Genomic DNA, 24,825 nt, shown 5'->3' on the forward strand with positions numbered 1-24,825 from the left:
TTGAATGGAGGCCTGAGGAAGATATTTTCGGACCAATTAAGAACTCATGTTTTCAGGACTGGGGAGACGGTTCAGCAGTTAAGGGTAATTTCCACCAGAACTGAAGGCCTCAGTGCAATCTCCAGTATCCACGTGGTGGAAAGAGAGACACTTGCAAATTGTCCACTGACTTCCACTCATGCACTGTGTGTGTGTATGCAATTACATACTTACACGTATATACATGATAGATACATCAATAAGTGTAAGTAACATAAAAAATAGAAGATGGTTCTAAAGATGTTGGTTTGTCTGAGACATGAGAGTTTCCTAATCACTAAAGGTATTAGATATAATATACTATGTACTCTTTGAATATACTTGCCCATCTGAAATACACATAGATTAAACAAAAATAATTCAGTCATTGAGGTAATAAACCACACTGTCATGGATTCTTGATTTTCTTCACAACAACTGAAATTGTAATAAGCCAAAGTGTTTGTGTGACATAAGTTGAACTGAATTATTTTTCCCAGAACTGGGGATAAGAACAATAGAATTAGGCCTTTAGGTAGTAGGGCGGTGGTTAAACATGTGTTTGTACACTACCTTAATTCATCTGGAAATTCTCTAACCTCTGAACAGGCAGACACATCCATAAAGAGACCCTAAGGCTTGCAGAGCAGCTGACAGAAACACTGACAATTGTAAATCTTCTAAATGCTGTTAGTGTAGTACAGACGGTAGTGATGCATGTATTCGCTTTGTATAAATTTGGTTGGATTTTAGCAAACAAAAATGACACAAATCACGTTCTGAGATTTAACAAGTTTCCTATTACATTGTGCAAACTTACAAGAATCTTATTAATAATGAAAAAATAATCAGTAAGCAATTGTCACTCAAACAGATGAAAAATATAGTATCAATGTAACCTAGAAATTGCTATATATCCCGATTGGACAGGAGGAGATAGACCCAACTGGAAATGAGAAGTCAGGATTGGAGAGAAAACTGTCCTGTGGCCTCATGGGAGCCCTCCTACTGCACCTCACCACTGGCGGGACATGTGAGAGGTCCGAGTTAGAGACTGAGCACAGGAGCCAGTCTCATTCCATAGCTAATTTGAGGCTCTTCTAATGTGTCTGTACTCTTGGCTCTATGTCTTGCTCTGTTGAAAAATCTCAAAACAAACCACATATTGGATTGCTGAGGGAGCAGCATGGAACAGAAGAGAAATGTATGAAGTGTAAAATGCAGGGGTCCTGTGGGTATTTTTTTTTAATGTGAACACATTTCTTCATATTCATTAGAACTCACTTACCCGCTGCTAGAGTTCGCCCTGCTCCCAAAGCACTGGTGACACAGCCCACCGAATTGCAGAGGGAGACAGTAAAGGTGTAGATCCTATAAGGCTTGAGTCCCTTTACGATGTAAGACAGGTCTTGGGACTTAGCAGAATGCAATAGCTTTAAGGCAAAATAACAATAATATAATCAGATAACAATCAATGTACAGCTTATAATCTTGGCATTAAAATTTCTAAAAATTCAAATAGAGGGAATTAATTATTGCCAACTCCTATAAGGAAAGAGATTTTTAAAAAATCTCAACAAGCTGAGGTTTAATTGATAATTGTACAATCACACTGTTTTATGAGGTAATAATGCAGTTCCTGAGTGGATAAATGAGAAAACGGAGTTACAGCCTCATAAAGCAGCATGGATGTATGGTTATTGTCACCAATGGTAGAGATAAGGATGGCGACACTGACATAGCTAGCATGAAAAAGTCCAAACAAAGCCAACAGTAACACAGGATGGTGATGCCACATGCTACTTGATGGCAGAACATAGGACAATGACACGGTGCTAAATCGTCCTATCATTTGCTTTAAAAACCCACAGTAGTAAAGGGGAAGAGAATAGATGTTGAGAGACTATCTCTATAGATCAAATCTCACTTACCTTTCTTACCCAAATAAACACATACAATTAGATTTATAGTGAATTAAAAAAATATTGTCATGATCATACATTTTCAAATGAAAGCAGAGGGTTCGAGCAAAGGAGATTAGGAAGAACACTGTAAATAAACAGTTAAAGAGATAACCCAGAATTCATCCTAACATTATGGTTAGAACCAATCCCAGGCAACCATAAAAACCTTGCTTAGGCTGTGGATGCAAATTATACTCAGGGGGAAATGTCACAGAGATGGAATCATGAATATGGAATTATTTTTCTTAGGGCTACTGACATGCACTCATGGGTTACGTTCTGATGATTTGGTCAACCATGGACCAGACTGCATATGTGGCTGTGGCCCTTTACAGCCATAAGAGCTGAATGTTTACACTTAAGGATGCCACAGCTACCCAATGTCCCAAGGCAAGCCCTCAAATATTTACAGTATTGCCAGGATAAACCAATGATATCACCAAGGCTACAAAGCTATAGGACATACAGCTGTGTACAGCACAGAAGACTCATTAATATAATAATAATGAGTATGGTACAGACACATATGCTATACTATATGGTTTTCATGGGGTATGATCTTTCTAAATGTTATAGTAAAGTCCTGCTGAACTACATCAGCAACATTCCTGGGGCCTGTGTTCACTGTGTTCTTGGTTGTGTCCAGAGGTTTTGTCGGCACTGACAGAGTCCTCAGGTTTAACGTCCATTTAAAATGGTACTTCACAAGTGTATACAGGTTAAGATGCTCACAGAGTTTGCCAACTTTTCAAATCATTCTTAGGTATTTTTCCCTGTGGGAGAGGCAACATAATAAACTAGGCATATTTACCTAGCTATTGACATCAAAGCTATATGAGCCCAAGAAGAAAAAGAGTACATAAAATGCAACAGTGAGCCAAAACACCAATGATAAACATGGAATATGAGGATCCAAGAGCAAATACCAGTCTTACTTATAAATTTACCTAAGCAACAACATTATAGCTGATTTTTACAGTCCATTGTCTAAACCAAGAATCATGTTATTATACTAGATGTTGGTTTTATCATGAAATAGTCAAAAAGGTCACCTGCACATAAGGATGAGAAAGGATAATAAGGAATCTTCAGTTTATTATTGACTCATCTATCTGGCCCCAAAGAGATATCTGTGTTGTGTGTATATATTCTGTTCACTAAAACAGCTAAAAAAAAAAGGGGGGGCAAATACATTCACAGTGAATTAAAGAGGGTCTCTCAAAAATGCATGTTTACCCAGGACTTGAGAATTTTACCTTTTGTAATGAGGTATAAGTTTTGCAGAGGTGATGATATAACACATATTGTATTTAAGGTTAGATTTCAATCTGGCAACTGGTACCTTTCCAGGGGACATGAAAACAACCCACAGACAAAGGGAGTAGAGGCCAAGCAAACTGATGGAACAGAAATGGGAAGTACGCAGACACAAAGCAATGGAATAGAAATGGGAAGTACACAGACACAAAGCAATGGAACAGAAATGGGAAGTACGCAGACACAAAGCAATGGAACAGAAATGGGAAGTACGCAGACACAAAGCAATGGAACAGAAATGGGAAGTACGCAGACACAAAGCAATGGGACAGAAATGGGGAGTACGCAGATACAAAGCAAAGAGTGTCACCGAGTGTGGGGAAAGCAGGAAAGGAGGTTCTGTGGAGCCCATGGGAGGACCATGACTCTCCCCAGCAGCTTGATCTTAAGGAGAAAATCAATATATGTCACTGCAGCCCACCAAGCTTACAGTGATCTTGATGGCAGTGTTAGAAAACAAATAGTGTAGAAGTTAACGAGCCTGAGTTTTTATCCTGTTTGTGGCAACTATGGAGGTTATTCTGGTCCTTGAGCTGTCTGAGATATCAGCTGATGTCTTTTCATTGTGGTATTACACCTTGGATTCTTATTCTCCCCAGTGACAGATCTCCTTATTATACTGTACATTGTTCCTGAGTACTCCACCTCCCATAATTCCTGTTCTCAAGTCTTCTGCCATGTCTGGTATCCACTGGGAAAACAACTATGATAGTGACATATCAGTTACTACATTCACAGGAGGGAGATATCAAAGTATTAAAATGGTATAGTGGGATTGGATCACCCCAGCTGGCTGGCAATGAGGACACAAGTAGGTGGACCCTTGACAATCTACATCTTTGATGTACTGGTACAATATTTCAACTTATATTAGTGGTGGATCAAGTAATCATAAAGACAACTTTCAGGAAAGTATTGAGTTTTAGGAGTAATCAGATGACTGTGGCTAATGTCATCTATTTGCTGAAGAAACACAATCTTAGGGTCATCATCAATTTAAGACTAATTATAAAATCCTTCTTGAAACTATTGTTCTCCATGTCAATAAAATTGTGTTAAATGGATCAGATAAGCAGGAAATGAGTGTATGGGGGTCTTAGTCAGATGTGTGTTCCAGAGAGTGAGAGATTAACTGTACAAAGATTAAGGGATTTGAAGTATCAGCTGGGTTTTAGGAGGCCAAGTTTTCTGTGACATCTAGGACATCCATCCAGTCCAGGGTAGAGGAAAAGTGACTATATCTTGCATCCTTAAAAAGGTTTTATCTTGCACCCTTCAGCAAGAAACTCAATGCCTGATTAACAAGACTCCCATCTGAAGGGGAATAGTCATCAACTGGGTGCCGTTCTGACCAGCACATCAATATGAAATCTTGCTACTTGACTTGTCCCAGAGGAGCAAGTAGCTCAGCTCCCAACCCTTGCTGTGGTGCTGGCTGGCGGATTGCTTGGGACAGTATACCTAGTAGATTGCAAGGCTCTATGACACATAATACTGGAAAAATATTGTGAAACATTTATGAAAGGGGAGCCACAAGGCAGACAGTATGCAGAACAAAGGCACATAAAGTGATGAAAATTCTAGACACCTTGAACTACTCACTAAACAAGCTCAGCCAGCTACTGGGTTCTTATCACAGCACAGCATCCTATAGAATAGTAAATGATTATGCAGACCTTGAGAGTTCTCTCTAAAACACAAAGAAAGGAGAACACCAGAGCTGAGGACACAGGTGGTTTGTCATTGGAAGTAGCTGCAAGGGTAAGCTGCGCAGTGCCTGATGTTCCACCGTGGGTCTCAAAAACAGCAGTGAAGACTAATATCCTCAGAGGACAGAACTCCAGACATTGCGCTTGTTTGCCCACTGTACAGGGATGAGAAGTATCTTAAGGTAAACACGTGTGGACTGTGCAACAGAACTTGGCCACTGTGGTCATGGATATAAAACAAGATCAGAGGATCAGAGTGTAGCAAGTCTGGGGAACACAGAGTGCACAGATCTGTTCATCTCATGTTAGTGTCCATCAAAGACTATGTCCCTCAGAAGTAGAAGAGAACAGCCTAGAACATGGGATACTGTGTGTAGTTGACACCAGAGACTTCTTCTATCTTTGTACACTATCATGCCTATAAAACAGTCTAGAAAGATAAAGTACCTCATATCTAAACTGGGAAAAATGAGACCCTCTTGTAAGCTCCAATTTTTCCAAACCTATTTTATTTGGGGTTCTTTAAATGCCTATACCTCCCTTCCAACTCACCTACACTAGACAAGAGAGAAAGGAGATTTAGGGGACCAGGAGAAGTAGACCTTGTTGAATTCAGTTCCTGGGAGTGATTTCCCTAGCATAGTTGGCAGGATTTCAGTAGATCAGAAATTCCACCATAGTTGCTGCTGGAACCTGGAACAGCAGCTGGAGCCCACAGCCTCAAAGCCTTCCCTGGAATGGTTCTTTCTTGGAGCATCTTGGAGTGCAGTGATGAACAGCCAAACAATACCAAGAACCCTAAAGTCACACCTCCTGTTTTGGGCTCATGTACACACACACACACACACACACACACACACACACACACACACATCATCATCATCATCATCATCATCATCATCATCATCATCTCAGAGTCTGTACTAGAATGTTTTTCATTTGGCAAAAACCAAGCCCCCACATGAAGTGATTCAACCTCCAAGTGGATAAACATCACCTGCTCTCTCACAAGTCTGTTCCCCATTCCATACTTGGGATCAAAACAAAAACATGTTTCTATCCACTACACCCTCTCATTTTCTAGAATGGTTCATATCAATTTAGCTAGCTCTTGGATATAATAAGCAATTGTAACTATCACGTCTGCATTGCCATCCTTGAGTAGATACCTACTGCTAGAAGACACGATGTGACCACACATCTAAAGTCTTAGCAAGTTCGCTGTGCTCCTAGCATTCATATGAATTATATCTACATGGAACATTTGACCTAAGGTCTCAGGTAGCCTAAGCTAGCCTTAACCTCATCAGTAGTTGAGGATGGCTTTCAACATCCCATCTGACTGCTTTTGTCTTTCAAGTGCTACAATGCCTTATTTTGTACTGTACTGGGAATCAAGCCCAGGCCTTAACTCATGCTAGGCAAACACTTTACCAACAGGGCCACACTTACAGCTCTACTTTCATGATTTCTGTTATGGTGTAATAAATTTGGTTCTTCATGACTTTTCCCAAAGAAATGTAGACATACACACAGTGTGTACATGAGATGATCTTGTCAATGTCACTTTGACATCCAAATGAATACAGTATAAATACTGACAGATTGTGGACTGGTTAAATGCACTATTATGTGATCAAATAATATTTTCAGATTATCTTACATAGTGTGTAGTTGTTGAAGGGACTTCTTGAAAAATATTTAAGACTAAGTGGAAACAGCAGGTCTCATGAAATAAAATTACATCCACTTTAGTTCAGCACATTAGAAAAATAAGTGATAAGCATACATAGGCAGAGGACCTTGAACATCTGATGTTATGTTAATGAACATGCCCCATCTGATGAACACATTTGGAGAGGGATTCTGCTAGATTTCTATAAATTCAGACAGCATCAAATGGAGCCATAATTTAATTCAGAAAAGAAATGAGTTGAAAATAAAAATACCTTTGAATGCATTACAGGAACATCTTGTTGGAGAGAACGTTCAGAAACCATGCTGATGTTGTACCCTATAATTTCTCCTCTTGAAATGTGTTCTGCTGGCTTCTCCCAGGAGACACTGAGTGAGTGCGATGAGAGTGGAGAGACCGAAGGAGGAAACATGAACACAGGTGCTATCAAAGACAAAAACAACATCAAAAGCATAAATGTCATCCACATAGCATTTTTAGATTTAGCTAGTTTAGTTTCTGAAAAAACTCTATTCTTAGAAAAATATTTTCATTTTCAAAAATTAAAAAACTATATAGGTATCATGAACTATTTAAACTGTCATCTACAAGGATGTTAACCGTCTTAATGTTTTCAGGAAAGGTAGTTTTCATTTACAAAATAAAATTTAGAAAGGTAGGATGAAGAAATGGATGTGTGGGTAAGAGCACTTGATACAGACCACAAGAGCCTGAGTAAAAATTCTAGTACTATGGGTATTACCTCATATGCATCTATAGCCCTATTGCCATGTGGAGCAGACATGGGATGCTCGTTGGGGATTGCTAGTTACCAGCTTAGCTCCAGGTTCAGTGAGAGGCCACGTTACAAGGGAATCACCCAGTGGCTCCCTCTAGACGCTGCACACACACAAGCATGTGTTCTCTCCCCACCTCATCTTCTTCATCCTCCTCCAAATCTTCTTCTTCTGTGTATCTGTCTCTCTGTCTTACTGTCTCTATAAATGTGTTTCTTTCTTTCTTTCTCTCTTTCTTTCTTTCTTTCTAAAACATATTTTATTAATTTATTCATATTACAACTCAATTGTTATCCCATCCCTTGTCTCCTCCCATTCCTCCCTCCCTTCCATTTTCCCCTTACTCCCCTCCCCTATGACTGTGACTGAGGGGGACCTCCTCCCCCTGTATACTCATGGGGTATCAAGTTTCTTCTTGGTAGCCTGCTATCCTTCCTCTGAGTGCCACCAGCCCTCCCCATCCAGGGGCAGTGGTCAAATATGGGGCACCAGAGTTCGTGTGAGAGTCAGACCCCACTCTCCACTCAACTGTGGAGAATGTCCTGTCCATTGGCTAGAGCTGGGTAGGGGTTTCTTTCTTTCTTTCTTTCTTTCTTTCTTTCTTTCTTTCTTTCTTTCTTTCTTTGTATCTGTCATTCTTTTGTGTGCACGCACACACACACACACATACACACAAACACACACACATGAGGAGGGGGAGAATCTCATAAAAACCTCTCTGTTTTCATGAAACTAGGTAGTGAGTAATGTGATGAGAAATTTGAATAATGCGGAAACAGAACTTGTATTGGTCCCTGAAGCTCATGAGCCATGATGACATATGGGTTCCTCATGGAAAGCCATGTTCCACTCAGTCAACACAATGAGGCTGGGGAAAATTATTCCCATAGAACACATGTCTGAAATGGACTAAATGACCCCAAAGACATTCACAGTCTTTGGTCAGTCCTTCCTGAAATGTTTGGGGCACACAAACACTATACACTTCACTCTCACCATCCTTGACATCTTGGTATAGAATTTAAATGAGCTATCCAAGATGTGCTGCCAACGGTGCTCATGGCACGTTCCATTGCTAGTAGTCCTTAAGATTATGAGAATCATTGAGTGCTGTTTCATCTGTTATGTCTCATTTCGGACCTTGGCTTTTCTCTTCCAGAACTACATGGCTCAGTACTTCTGCTCTCTTGTCCCTCTACCTTGTCCAAGATGGCAGACAGTCTTTGAGAAATGGTCAAAGACAATACATATTTTATTATATTGTATACTTAGTGAGGGCCCTGAACATTCACCCAAAGCAGTTGCCCTCAACCTTCACAGTTTCAACATGTTAAATTTAGGGCAGGTTTTGGGGGTACAAACACACACACACACACACACACACACACACACACACACACACACACACAAAACCATATTTGTTTTCTTTAATGCTCATGAAATTTGAAGTGTATTTGATATGAGGAATAAAGATGGAAAAAAGAATAAATCAGTTACCTTTATAAAGATACCACAAAAACCCTAAAATTTTAGCTCCCCTCCCACAGTGAAATTCTGATTGTTTCTAAGCACATTTAGGATTAGACATTTAGATGTATTAATTTATATCATTATGTGAACTCTATTACCATGGCTATTTATTTGGAAAAGAGAAAAAGAAAAGTTAATTGTAAAACTTAAAACTCCTTCCCTACTGTTAAGCCATGCTATACACAAAGCAAGAGGAGGTTAAGTGTCTACCCACCTGAAACTGGAAATAGACTACTATCTGGGAACAGGGCTTCCCCAAAGACTAGAGCTACAATTAACCCCTTCCCCCTCATAAATGAAACAATAGCTAAATCATTTGTGTTTTCTCTCTCAAATATCTTCTTTGATCTTCATTTCCAGGCAGCACATTCATTGAGGGGTTTTCAAAGAAGAATCTAAAACATTGGTCTTTACCTGATTCTGCTGTTCTTTCCGAGGCCCAGGCAGATGACACACTGCCAGCCATATACACAGCTAAGATCCTAAATGCATACTCTGTGTGTGGCTCCAAGCCAGAGATGCACGCGGTGACTTGGGGAGGCTGGTATCCGTTCTCACTGTTGTTGGCTGACTTTGAAGCTGGATGAGGCCTCACCGACCCATTTCTCTGCAACACTAGACTTTCTTTAGTAGACAACCATCTCTTCATGTACAATTCATATCTTACAAGTATCCCTAGAAAAGTAAATTAAAGTGACAAAGTCAAAAGGCTATTTGGGTTACTTGCTTTTTAGTAATTTAGTCCTTGAGGATTCTTTTTAGTAATCTAGATGTATAAAAGTCAAGTATATATAAAAGCAACAAAATGACTAAAATATATTTTGAAAACTACATTTTGGGGAAAATAAATCAAAAGACATATAAATACAAAGCAACCATAATTGATCATATGTGAAAATCAACATTTTCAGAACAGGTACTCATAATTTCTGCTAAGGCTGTTCAATTATTTTAGGCTCCGTGGATAATCTTTAAGTTTGCATATTTTGAAACTTTGTGATTTATTTACATAGTTGGCATAAGTCATGTTTGCATCAAAATGTGTAGCTGAGTTGTATCCACACTTTACCAAGCAACAAAACAGTTTGATGAAAGCTATGCCATGATGTGAGCATAATATAAATTTCTAAAACTGAAGAATATGTGTTTGGCCTGTGAACTCCAAGGTTCAATTTTAAGAACACAAAAATTAACTTAATGGAATAAACTAGCCTATATATAATTTTTTGTATTATTTTATATTTTTTCTTGCTTAAAAGAGAAAATTTGTAGCTTATGGGTGCCCTAACTTGTGACTCAGTCAAATATAATGCATTTTATAAGCGAGCATCCAATTATAGACATCATCTGTGTTGTGGCAGATGTCATTAAGAGCAAAGATAATATTAGCCTTTTAAAAAGCAATTTAATTGAATGGAATTTCATCTTAAATTAATGAAATACTCTCTACCACTCTCCAGAAGAACTAGTACTTTATATTTTCAGAAATCACTTCTCAAACAAATAGAATTGCCAGTCTTACTACATAATTCTTCATTTCTACTGTCTTGGTCTTCTAAAGGAAAGAGAAGTCTAAGCCTTGATTTCTTACCGTTTGGTTCCACTGGTGGAGACCATTCTACACAGAGTTCTGTGGAACTGATTTTCCATACTGCAGGTGGCCTCAGCTCTTGGGGAGGAGCCTGGGCTGTGGTTACTATAATGGGCAAGCTATGTAAACAGTGCCGACTAGTACATCCCTGTACAGAAAAACGATACCGGGTGAACGGAGCCAGATTCCCGATGGTAGCTGAGGTTTCTGGACCTTCATAGGAGACACAGGGCTCCGTGCTGTCTACAGGTGTGCATGATAAAACATATTTCTCTATAGGACCAGAGTGATTGGAGAGTCCAGTCCAGGTAAGCATCACAGAGTCAGAGCCAACAGGAATGACGTGAGTCAAGCTCAAGTGTCCTTCTGAGACCTCGGGCTTCGTCTTATAAATGGCAGATATGCTCCTTGCTGAACCATGCACGCTAGAGGTCTCTATATTATATGAATATGATGTGTCTTGTGACAGACTAGTGTCCAAGAAGTACTGAGTATCTGAGATAAAAAGGGAAAGCAGACAGTCAGAACTCATGATTGTCAAACAATCATTTGCAATCGCCTTAGCCGCATGCTATTCAACCAGGTAGAATACTTATCAGCTCCTTCAAATAAGAGTAGGTAGCACGCACCTGCAATCCCAGTACTCAGGTAGGCAGAGGCAGGCAGATCTCTATGGATTTGAGGCCAGCCTGGTCTACAAATCAAGTCCAGAACAACCAAGGCTACACAGAGAAACCTTATCTCACTCCCCTAAAAGAGTGGTTGATACCTTTATAAGGGAAATCAGGTTGCTTTTATTGTCCAGTATGTTGTGAGTAAAGTGTTAACTGGGAGCAAAGAACACTTGGAAGTACGTTCTGTCTTTGTTTTGTTCTTCACAGGGTCCCTCGATGAAAGAACCTAGAGGAAGTCCTTGCAACCTCTGAAACATACTTGCTTTCAGAACAATCTGTTTACTTGCCAAATGCTGGTGCTCAGCCCAACCCTCTGAAAACTACCAACAAGCACCTGGTCTTTCTCCTGCCTAACACCTTGAGTTGACCTTTTCCTGACCTATTACAATGGCATACAACTATACTTGCATTTTGCTAAGTCTCAGAGAGATTTGCCAACCACAGAGAGGCTGGCTGTACAAGAGAAGTTAGAGAGGGAGCAGGCTCTCCATGCGTGAAGGACAAGGAGGTCAGGGGAAGAGAGTAGAAAGCAGAGGCTAAGAAACCAGAAGGAGACAGAGAACGGCCAAGAATTAGTTGTGGGCCTGCACCCGCCATTCTGTTCAGAGACAGCAAGCACACTGCAGGCCTACGAAACAAAGAAAAGTCAAGAGTCGCTGGTGACTGCTTGCTTCCTTGCAGGATTGTGTGGGGTTGGGAGAGGCTCTTGCTACAGTTATATTGAAGGTCTCTTCTTATCTATATGCCTAAAGAGTAATAGATATTTGGAGTCTAATTTTGATCCTTAGTGTTTCTTGTTTTATGAACAGAAAGAACGCTGGTTGCTGGACTGAGAGCCAGTGGAACGCCACTCACGGGCCCTCTTCTGGTTGTTGCAAGGCGACCTTTAAACTCTGGGATGCAGGACTCAGGAGGGAAAAATTCAGAATGTGGTGGTATATTCACAAGAACCTGAAGTCGGTGTTATGGGGATGCCAAAGATGAAACTGGTCCACTGCACTTTAACAAGCCAGTATCCTCAGGAAGAACCTCTTCTAATAGCCAGAGGGAAGTTATTTACCCCTAAATGTCACTTAATATGGCAGTTGAGGGGTGTGTGTGTGTGTGTGTGTGTGTGTGTGTGTGTGTGTGTGTATGTATGAGAGAGAGAGAGAGAGAGAGAGAGAGAGAGAGAGAGAGAGAGAGAGAGAGAGAGAGAGGAGAGAGAGACCAACTGACTGACAGACACACACAAAGGCCTATCAGTATAAGTGAGGATCTGAGCAGAGGTGGTTTCATTATTCTGTGCACACATCTAATTTCTTCATTGAAACAATCATCACATGGATATTCCATATGCTCTGCTGACTAAGCAGTACAGCATCCTCCACAGAAGAAGTGGGATAGACACAGAAATGTCACCACACCCACTAGGGCTGACTCCGTTGGTAAGGGTGCTGCCATGGCCCCCTGAATGGAAGAAGTTTACGGAGGCTTTGTAACAACAAAACTCCCTGAGGACTTGTTCTCTCCTCCCAAGGACAGTGCCCAAGGAGAAGATCCACCCCAGGGAAATCAGGCATCTGTCAAGTACTTGCTAGACCATTCTGTTTTCAAAAAAAAAAATGTGGTCTTATCTCAAAGGATGAGAACGTGTAAGAGCAGTGTTGCTTGATAAGAAATTGGAATGAAATACAAACCAGCATGTGGATGTGTACAGGAGAGTTATATGGAACAACTATGATCACCCTGTATTTCCTGTGGAAAGACTTATTTAAGGAGTACCCTATCCCCTATGACCCTACAGTAGTAGCAGTTTATAAAATTTGCCCTGAGGCCACACCTACCTACTGAATTCTCCATTTTCTGCTCTGAGTCCTTGAAGAGGATGGCTGTGGCCCCTCATTGGACGTTTTCGTATTAGCATATGTTAATGGTACAAAATAATGGGTTTTCTTGTGATACCTTCATCCATAGGTATAGCCTACTTTTATCATGCTCCACTCTTATGTCATACTTTCTCACTCTGGCCCCATTTTTCTTCTCAAGTACACTACACTACTATCTCCATATATTTTACAAAATACCTCTATCCAATATACGGGAGAGACACCTGTGATACTTGTATAGCTAGCCAGGCTTATTCCACTTATCTTCCCACCCATCTTCCTCCAAATTGTAAAGAAGAATTACGTTCTTCCTGATGGATAAGTAATATTTCACTGTGCAAAACAATTCATTTTCCTTAACCCTTTATCTTTCTATGGGAGCCTATGGTGATCCCCTATCCCTCTCCCTATGAATGACGTAGCAGTGATCATTGGTTTGTGCGGATCAGTGATATGATAACAGTTAATTCTTCATGCGATTTATTTTTATTTATGTGTAAATTTGTATATGTCTGTGTATGTGTCTGCTTATGTGCACATGAAGGTAGTTGCCTGTTGAGGTCCAAAGAGTTATAGTTCGTTGTGTCCATCAACATGGGTCCTGGGAAATAAACCCAGGTCCTCTACAAATATATTGCTTCTCGTAAGTGCTAAACCACCTCTCCAATCCCATAGCAAGGTTTATTTTTGTTTTGTTCTGCTGGGATCAAACCTAGAACCTCAAGCATACTGGGCAAACAATCTGCCACTAAATTATATTCTTGATCCCTCATTCTGTCCCCGGAGTTGACTGTATTACATCAGCAAGGATGGGGAGTTTCAGTGTTACATTTGATCTCTCTACTAATGTCTGGTATTCCTTTGTTATCAAAATTGATATATAATGCATAATATACACATCAGACTTGCTTGGATGATAAGACTGCTAATATATCTATGTATATACAAAACTCACTGAGCCCTCCTTAAATATAAAACACTAAACAAAGGATGCGTTCCTCTGGAAGCTGCGTTCTTCAGACTGATGATATTATAGACGAGGCCTTTAGCAAGCCAGCTTGGCGGGGGGGCGCTCTGCAAAAATGCTAAGTGTGCAGAAGTCCAAAGTGCTAACTGGGGGGCTGAGGCTAAGTTCTTGCTGAACAAGAGTGAGACCTGGAATTCAGATCCCCAAAACTCATACAAATGCCAGGGTGTGGAAGCTTGCCTGTAATGCCAGCTTTCTAAGGCTGAGCCAGGAGTTCACCAGAGGGCTACTGATTGGCATGGCATACTGGCAAGCTCTGGCTTTGGCTGAATGACCAAGTGAGTATATATTGGGCCTTCATATATACATGCACACACATACATGTACCTATATACATGAAATATGTATATAAACATATGTACATACCATAAACACACACTTTCTCTCCAACACACTCTCTCTCTCTCTCTCTCTCTCTCTTGCTCACACACACACACACACACACACACACACACACACACATATTTTCTCCAAAATGAAAACAAATAAAGCAATGAAAAACAAAATAAAAAACCAAAGAATAAACCCAACTACATGCCCTGCTCCTGTGGGATGTCCATCAGTTCCACTGTATTTAGGGAACTACTGAATACACTATCATGTGGTTAGCACTGTTATTCAGAAGTTTTCAAATTTTCCCACATAGGAGTGTATCTGGTAGTTGCTTTTAAAGTCAACAGATACAGTGTGCTATTACTAAAGGAAAGCCATCCAAACGCTGTAAAGATGATAATACAAAGGTGAATGAGTATGGTTAAGAAAATGCTGCCCAGGATCATCCCACAGGACCCCAGGCTAACCAGCGGAAGTTTGTATACTAATGAGGAATTCTATAACGGTCTTGACTAAATGATCAAACTTGCTTAGAAGACAACACTATTAATTTTCTTTGAAAAGTTCAGTGGTTCTCTGCCTGTAATTCCAACTGCCTTCTTTTATCCCACAGATTTGTGTTCATTCAGCTGAACAGAAATAGTGTTTCCTTTTCATGTTATTCTTGCTGCCCAGACACTGAAACCGGAGCAATAAACACAGGGGTACGATTAGGATGCTGGAAAGTTCTGACCACGCTCACCGATTGTTCCCACTGTTCAAATGCGGTCATGCAGATAGCTTTCACATCATTAATTATGGCAGCTGTCGACAAATGCCAGATGTGGCATGTTTAATGCAAAATAAGGTTTCGGGAAATAATACCTTATTTAATAGGATTATAGAAATGTCTGATTAGTGAATGAGTGCATATTTATTACCTAAGAAACCATTGTTTGGAGTCTATGTTAGTACAATCATGCAAAAAGCAATGATGCTGTATTCCTAGGTACTGTTTTACCAAATAGATTAAAATATGCTACTGAGGGAAACATGGACTGAATGAACCACTGATGGGTTCAAATTTAATCCAAAGCTGCTTGGAAAATGGAGCCAGTCTGGTTTCATTTTCAGAGATAATTCAACCAGTGGTCCTGTCAACTCAGAGATAATTTTCAATATTTTTATAACTCCCTTCTTCTGCTGTCACAAAAGTTTAAGTTTCAGAACACCTGGATCCTGCTGACTTTTGGAAGAAAATAGACATTTCAGTCGCAGGCTTTTTGGATGCTATGCCAACATGGCAGATGCAGACAGATGTTTGCTTCCCATCCCAATCTGTATCATGAAGTTCAGAATTGCCATTAACTTCACAGAAGACTAGACACTGGGAAGGGAGATGGAGAGTGGAGAGAAAGCGGAGGACACAATAAAAAGAAGGCACAAGCCGTACATACTTAGGTTTGGAATGTTATCTGCGGATACAGTTGATAAAAAAGTGTCTGTCACCTATGCAGGAGCCTTGAGGTCAGCTGGTGTGTTGTTAAAGAAGAACAGGGAACGCCTGTCTTTTAACTTAGATTTACATGCATTTTAAAGCAGGTTATTCATGTTACATATGAATTAGAGGGCATGTGAGATCGCTCTGCAGGTATAAGTGCTGGTTGAGCGCAAGTACCAACCTGAGGTGGGTACCTGGGAACCACGACAGGAAGAGAGAGCTGCCTCTCCGAAGGTTGTGGTCCAATCCCCGCACTTCCGCCACGGCATGCATGTGTGCACACCACACAACGATGATAGACAAAACACAACATTTTAAAGAAAGGAGCACTGGACAGAAGGAAGTGGCAGCCTCAGTAGATCCTAAGGCAGTTTCCTAAAATAGTTTGTGGCTAAACAGGACTAGAAGCAGAAGCAGACAGAGCCGTAAGTTCATTAAAAACAGTCAAACCAATAAACACCAACAAAAATCCCTTATTTCAGTGTGCCTTAAGGGCGCCATGTTTAAGGAATGTGAGTACATTAAAACACAAGTGTACACATACACACACACACACACACACACACATACACACACACACACACACACACACACACACACACACACACACACACAGTAGTTTCCCAAGATTTGGCATCAACAAATTCATTTAACAGCTTTATAGAGGTTCCTGAGCCCAAGCCAGACTTCTTGCTTGTGTTTCTACTCACCCCCTTGCAGTGGAAGCACACGATGCTGTGCTCATCTGAGGAATGAGGGCACCTTTGTATGGAGTCATATTACATGAAGTACGTGTGTCGTGATTCAGATTTCAAAATCTGTGCCACCTGAGAGTTCAAGCGCCTGAGTTGGGTACAGGCGTTATAATTCCAGCACGCAGGAAACAGAAGTAGAACAACTCAGCGCTCAAGGCTTCTTGGCTACAGAGGGATTGCAAGACCAGCCTGGGATACATGAGATCCTGTCTCTAAGAACCTTGAAAAGACTAGACTTGAAGTACTTGGCAGATTTCTGTAATACTTACATCTGGAGAAAAGTATAGCTCTGCTTGTTGCCACACTTTCAGCATTTGTAAACTAAGATGAACAAATAATATGCTTATCCCTTGTAAGTTCTTCAACCAAAATGTCATACTTTTCTTTCATTGATTTGCAAAGAGCCTCTTATCGTCACCTGTAACGTATTTAATAGTGCACCAGGATTGATTGTGTTCTACAGATACCACACCGCGGGACTGTTGCATGTCAGAATCATTTCCAATGTTTTAGTATTACATGCCATATAGGGGTGGGCATGGGTTGTCTGTCCATTTGTAGCTTTTTAATTGAGAGACAATGTTTGTTTATGGTAAGTAATATGAGTTCAGTGATAAGTGATTCACAGGAAGATGTTTCATCTATTTTAACAATTTGCTGTATGCAGGAGGCTGGGCCTGTGAACCAATACAAACATTCTCAAGTTCCCGAGTGGTCCAGGTTTGATATCCAAACATGCTGGGTGAGTCACTGCTTTCAGGGAATTAGATAGCCATCTTACCAAACACTATACATCTTATTTTCATCATGATCTTTTATTCCTAGGGAGAATTGTAATTCTCTCTGCATGAGATGCTCTTGCTCACAGAGGAAACTCTGACAGTTATCCTCAATGTCAGAGAAGTTAACTCTTGTCCATTCTTAGAATACTACATATTTCCACCAACAAATCCTAGAACTCACAGTATGGGTGTTGATCTTCAGTTGTGTAGATTTCAGAACCATCCCTGAACAGAGTGTAAGTAAGCCGGTGGGAATTGGGAAAATCAGGTGGACTCCAGATGAGATTGATGGCAGAAGAACTTTGAACTTGTCCTCTGGGTGGAGGTTGCTGGGAGGGAGCTAAATTGCAATGAAGAGAGCATTTATTAACAAAAGCGATCGATAAACACACCAGGAAACTGAAGTAAGATACCCAGCAAAGAGGGCCTTCAGATTCAGGGTCACTTTATCAAGAAGACGTGTGGTTTACCAAGACACTAATAAACAAAGGGCATGCATCACCAATTCTCTAAGACAAAGCTTTTATCTACAAATGTAAAACACACTTGTAGGTCAGAGTAGCCGATGTCAATAGGGTTAGAGGAAAACTACTGGGTGTGTAAGCATTTCCTTACCATAGTATAAAAAAAAAAAGCCTCAAGGATACATAACAGTTATTTTTCCATTGAATTTAAAAATTGACACATTCCCATGAAACTTGATATTAAACTAAACAGTTGAATTTGAAATCAGATTCAAGTAATTCTTTGATGCTGAAGATGGAGTTTTTTCCTACTAAGTACAAGGTCTTATTTTACTTCAAAGAGCATAATTTCAAGAACTAATGGTTTTTGACATGGATAGATATGGGTGTCAAAAACTAAACATTGTCAACTAAGATGTGGATCCATATGTGTCTAGACCAGTGCTTGAGGAAGGTGCTCTTGGTTTAGATTGCTTCTCCTGGAGGTGGGAGCAGTCCTCCAACCATAGCAAAACATAAAGACTGACTTCGGAAATCCTCTATTTTGCTGCTGTCAATTTTCCTGGCTTATCTAGGAATCTCCTCAATATTTGAATGTGAGCTGTGTTATTTTTCTCAGAATACACAAGAAGAGATAGAGGGAAAAAGAAATCTAAGAAAACCAAAACTTAAACTCTGCCTGCCTTGATGAAGATCTAGTAGAAGGTCCCACTGAATGAGATGTCGTAGGTCCACACAATTTTATGACTGACTTTTAAAACCACCAATCCTGTCATCAATAACTTTCGAAAAACATGCAAAGAACTGAAACCATTAAAAATAGTTACAGAGATTTTATACCTTATACAGAGGTTTTACTTGCATTCAAAATATATGCAGTGTGGGGAGAGAACGACATGAGGACATTTCTTCTAAGAGATTTAGTAATGCAGGACACGGTAAGAGCAAAGCTCGTGCTATGTACATGAGATGCTCTCCAGGCCACCCTGAACCACAGCGCTAACGCTTTCCTAGGAGAGTCACACTATGCCTGTCTAAAATGTATTGCAATAAAGGTCACAATATACCATTACTCAAGGGAAAAATTACCTCAGGGAAATCCAAGGGGACCAGGTGAAAACCCGCTAAGAGCCCTCCCCGAGTGGCACCAGATAGGACGAACTTAAATCTCTTGGCAATGCATTGCAAAAGTGCGCATGCGTGTGGCAGAGTGGCAGAGCACTTCCAAGAATGTTGAAAGGCCTGAGTTTGACTGACAAAATAAGTAGCAATCAGATATAAGAGGGCAATTTGCCAAGGTATTGCCAGCCTTGGAAAACAGTTAGAAACTCGGTGCCCAGGGGGTACTCAGTGTGATGAAGGACTGTTCACATGGGCACATATGTCTAGTGCTATTAGGGGCTGTTCACATAGGTACATATGTCTGACATGTATGAAAACCAGTAGAAGGATCAGAGGAGCTACACACAAATAAAATTTTGCATATACTATGTTCCATTTGGCCAGGGTGAACAGTCATATAATCTGAGTTCCTAGATGGCATCCAAAGTGCAACATGGTAAGCAGGCCCTTTAAAAACAAGTAGTCCGCCTGAAGAGGGTGACCTGGGGGTGGAGCGGCATGTAGAGAGGACAGCTGTTGAGGAGCGGGTGGTGGGGGAGCAGACTGCAGTTTGCAGAGATGAGCTCATGATTGCTAGAGGAGCCCCGAGTGCCCCCACTCCACTGAGCCAGCACAATCTCTGACAGCATTCCGAGTACGTAGCCGCCTTACACCCATAGCCAGGTGCAGCCATCACCCTCCCCAACAAACCTTCTGTTTGCAGAACAACGCACTCAATTATAGAAACATAACTGGTCAAAACCCAGAGGCCCCTTTTTAAGGAATATAGCACACCAGTGTAACCGGGTCCTTCTGTCGGGGTCCCAGCTGAGGAACTTTGGTAGGTCTATGAATGTATTCAAATATGGACTGGACACCAAGCCTTTTCTCATTTATAGTATGAACATAGTAAATCTCTTAGGATCATCTTCAGAAGTGTGTGTGTGTGTGATATGTTCATTTCTGTATATGAACATGCTCACAGGAACATGTGTGCATTACTATAAATATTTAGTAAATAAGCACCCTTCAATCTCCACTTGTAATATTCATAAGCATAATAATTCCCAAACTATCATGAACCGCTTTGGCACCAAGCCTTGAGCTCTTGCTCTCCATGCCCTGTCAGCTAGGAGTACAGACAAGCATCACCTCTTGTCTGGCTCACACGTGCTCTGGGGGTTGTTATTCCTGTACAGACATTCAGATATATAGGATTTAAATACCGCATGAAATTCCCAAGAAGCAAAGGGATAAAAGGGAATCATGAAAGGGTGCCTACAGCTTGTGTTCTGAATTCATTGCCTTAACATGAGGTGTTAATGTAATCTGATATAATTCTAGTGACATAATTTTTGGAAGCCTATAGGTAGCATCAATAATTATATTTTATTATATAATTTATAATTCCACTTTTTTCAAACATAGTACTGATGTCTGGTGGGAATTTCAAACACTTAATTTTTGTGGGAGTTTTATTCAACAAAAAAAGCCCCTCAGGAATCTATAACTGCTCCTTACTAATAATGTACAAGAAAAAACAATGTTCCTATCTGGGCCTGATTCAGCTATTCTGGTGATTGGCTGGAAATGGAATATTTGATGAAAACCCCTCCCTCTCATTGAAGGGGCTGACTTATGAAGAGCCACACTCCCTCCTTTGGAATTGTCTCTTCTATGAGGTTCTGGAAGGGTTACCATCAAGGTCATATTCAATGGGGGCGTGCTCTGTGCTTATGTAGCTCGGGAGTTTCACATGCCACTTCTACTCAAAGATTTTGTTTTTAATTTCTTGTCAGAAAAGCAGAAGCATGACAATGCCATGACACCGAGCTTGGCTTCCAGTTGACAGAGAAGAAGCAGACAATGGGGTCAAGAAAATAAGTGAGAATCTCTTCTGTAGATGAGATTATATTAAAAACAACTCTGAAAGATTATCATATATATATATTTTTTTTCAGATTATAGGTTGCTTTTGTGAATTGTATAAAACTGTATTTCTGGGAGCCCCGATACAAAGTAGAAAACATGAGGCAAGTTCTTTCTCATAAGCTGGAGGAGCTCTGGGAGGAGCCTTGGGCTCCAGCATTAGGCATGCGTGCTCCTGATTCTCGGGCCAAGCCCCTAAGCTTTACCAGAGAAGATATGACTGCAAAGCTCAGAATTTTTGACAAGGGAAGGGACTAGGTTCAGGGATGGGGACCAAAGCTTAAAACTAGGCCAATGAAAAGTGTCAGAGATCCCAGCATCGCTGTCAGCAGAATGGAGACCCATGTCTTCAGATTCCTCTTGCAATGTCATGCAATCTACAGAACGCTGGTCTCCTATTTCTTCTGTTAATGGCATTCTTAAATCTCTTATTTCCATACAGTTGTGAATGAAACGTGCTCTTGATTTTACTTTCGGGTTAATATTCTTAAATGCAAGTAAGCTATGAATGACTAAAACGTATGAATATATGCATTTGCATATATATATACATATATCTTTTGTTGAAGTTCGTACATAGAAGTTTAGAGAAGCAATATGAAAACAACCATGCTAACACCAGTTTCCTTCTGTCTTTCTGGTCTAGGCAGGTGACTAGGTCTTGAGAGGATAAATTAAATGATGGGAAAGAAGTAACTTGGCCAGGGGAGAAACAAGAAGCCAGAGACATAGCATTTTGACGCATGAGAGACCAACAGTCCCAGGAGGAGAGTAAGCACGGCACACTATGCTGCTGAGGGGTCCATATCACATGCTCCCAGCAACCACCTTTTAGGAATTCTGGCACAGCATGGATACACAGTCTTAGAGTAAACACGGGAACAGCATCTACAGTCATAAAGTGAAGGACTACACGCAGCCTTCAGGGGTCACCTTGGGGTACTGTAGAGTGCTGCAAAGTCAAAAGACACAAATGCCATATTTGGGTAAAATAATTAAAATTATAAATGGGGAATTTATTAGACTCATGACTAATATGAAAAAGAAAGTGGCAAGAACAGAACATCAGTAGCAGGACTCAGTAAGACGTGACGATAATGACTGTAAAGTTACAGTATTAATAAAAAACATTAGAATAATGTTTATAAAACTGAGCACAGGAGAACATGAAACTGGAAATAAATAACAAATATGCTATTTGTTATAGTAAATTACATGGAAATGCATCTGTGAGCTAGGGAGACTAATCCCTTCTGCTTAAATAATAATATCATGATTTTAACAGTAAATTTCGATGTTCTGGAAACATTTCCTCATCTGGAGGAAACTGGAAATTTGTTTCTGTTGCTGGTGACTTCAGCCCAACAGACTACTGTCAGTGTTTTACTACCAGCATAGTCATTCCAGAAATTTAAATTACTTAATCAAGGAAAAGCCCACGGATTTCACTTAGTGTGATTAACACATTTGCTTTAGGCTAATTCTCTATGCTGTGCCTAAGTCTTTTTTAACAAGTTCTAAATGGAGGACACCATTGAGACCCTCTTCCCAAATCCTGGTGAGTCACATGCCAGCAACGGCCAGAATGGGCTTACTTTTGCTGCAGCCTAATAGATTGTTGACATCCAAGTGGCTTGCACCAGGAACACAGGTGTCACACTTGGAGCCAGTCACAAACTCTTTGCAGAAACACTGGCCTGTGACCACATCACAAGTTCCGTTCAAGGCTCCTGCCAGATGACAGAGACAAGGCTGGCATCTGAAAACAGACAAATGCGGCATTAAGAGAAGAGTACTTTAATTAATAATTCAAAGCACACACCATATCTATCAGTAACATTGTGGTTGAATACAGGTTGGTCTCGCCAACATATTGAAAAGGATGCATGAACTGCGCAGAACAACGCAAAGCAAGACAGAAAAGATCTTTATCAAAATGTTGCTCCTGCAAAGATTTCTTTTTGTTCATGAGTTAATGGTCCTCAAAGGCCTAGGGAGATGGTTCAATTGGTAAAGCATTTGCTGAGCATGCATGGGTGCCCGGCACCCATGTGAAAAGCAGGTTAGGTGGCGAGTGCCTGTTATCTCAGCATTCTGCGATGGAGAAAGAAAGGTGCTGGGCCTTGTCACCCAGGCAGTCTAGAAGAATCAGGGAACTTGTGATTCAGTGTGAGATCCGAACTCAGAAAGGAAAGTGAAGAGTAACTGGAGAAGTTGTCCAACAACAACTTTTGGCTTCTATACACAGGCACAGACAGACAGACACACAGACACAGACAGGCAGACATACAGACTACAGATATAGACAAAGACACACAGACACACACAGACACAGATGACATACACACACACACACAGACATACACATACAGACACACAGACTCATAGATATAGACACACACAGACATACTGATAGAGACACAGACACACAGATATACAGATATAGACAGATACACACACAGACAGACAGACACACAGACACACACACACACACACACACACACACACACACACACACACATGCATGGTGGTGCACTCCTGCAATTTCAGAACATGTGAGTTGGAGGGAGGTGGGTCAGGAGTTCCCAGGTACACAAGTGAGTTTGATAGTAGCCTGGGCTGTATCTCAATAGCCCTTTCAAAAGCTTTTATGTGCCATGAACACTGTCACAATTAGCCTACGCACTAACTGTGTAGTAAAATAAAAATTGTAAAAAAAAAATAAAAATAAAAATTGTGTCTTCTTACAATACAAGTTTTGCTGTCAGCTAAATTTTTAAAATAGGTACTCACAAAATTATCTTTTATTTAAATATCTACCAAAGTTACAACATAGAAACTAAGAATAAGTCGCTGGTCTCACTGAAATTCTTCAAACTCTATATTTAGTTTTAAAAAGACTAAATTCTGATGACATATTTAGATACATTCTAATTACTGTTGGCACTTAATATGGGTTATATTTATATTTGTGCACTGCATTAGTTTCATTTCTTATTTGCTTCTGTGATAAAATCCTCTGACAAAAGCAACTTAACAGAGGAAGGGTTGACTCTGGCCTCCATTTGAAGGGGTCATGCCATCGCCCTCAAGGCTAGAAGTGAGTGGGTAGGAGCTGAGAGCAGGAGGTCACATGCATCTCCATCCAGAAAGCCGCTGCCTGTTTCTGCCAGCTCCCTTCTCCACTATACATGCAGGATCCCAGCTAGGGAATGATGCCACCCACGGTGGGCACGTCTTCCTGTCTCAGTGAACCCACCAGCACAATCCACACAGGCCCATCTCCCAAGAGATTCCAGGTTCTGTTGTGGGACACTTAGGATTAGCTATCACTTCTGCATATAAGACTGGAAAAAAGGCAGTTAATCTGATCTATGTGAAGGGACCAACGTAGGATAATGAGATATTTTCATGTCAATGTACAAGCTCTGAGACCTGAAGACATCCATAGTATTATCGGTACTAACCTTCAGCAGTGATGGGGAGGGAAACCTTCCTCCTCAGGGCGAACCATTCACTCGCACGCACGCACGCACGCACACACGCACGCACGGCCTCCCTGCGGCATTTCATTAGGATAAGCAGCCTTTGCTCTATAAAGACTGGACGTCTAAGAACAGCCCGTGAAGACCATTTAGGCCGGGCCTTCCCTGGGACACGTAGCAAACAACACTAAATACATCTCCCTGTTTGTTCTGTAGAGAAGCTGGTGGGCATGGCGACTTCACCCTACTGCAAATTTTATGGTGTGATCTCTCGAGTAATCATTCAACACCCTTAAAAAGGCTGATAAAAGCCAAAGCTGCAAAAT

General features: G+C 40.7%; 1 protein-coding gene across 1 annotated transcript in view; it reads right to left on the minus strand.

Moving 5' to 3' along the window:
- Positions 1-24,825, minus strand: part of USH2A (usherin) — a 683,333-nt gene that overhangs the window by 500,111 nt on the left and 158,397 nt on the right. Inside the window, exons 15-20 of the mRNA XM_084773188.1 lie at positions 22,610-22,773; positions 17,702-17,860; positions 10,602-11,096; positions 9,425-9,685; positions 6,958-7,127; positions 1,307-1,451 (exon numbers count right to left, since the gene is read on the minus strand). Of these exons, the coding sequence (XP_084629314.1) occupies positions 1,307-1,451; positions 6,958-7,127; positions 9,425-9,685; positions 10,602-11,096; positions 17,702-17,860; positions 22,610-22,773 (1,394 nt within the window). The remainder of the gene's footprint in view (positions 1-1,306; positions 1,452-6,957; positions 7,128-9,424; positions 9,686-10,601; positions 11,097-17,701; positions 17,861-22,609; positions 22,774-24,825) is intronic.

The sequence above is a fragment of the Acomys minous genome (genome assembly GCF_964271855.1).
Source record: "Acomys minous genome assembly, chromosome: 1".
In the NCBI taxonomy this organism is placed as follows: domain Eukaryota; kingdom Metazoa; phylum Chordata; class Mammalia; order Rodentia; family Muridae; genus Acomys; species Acomys minous.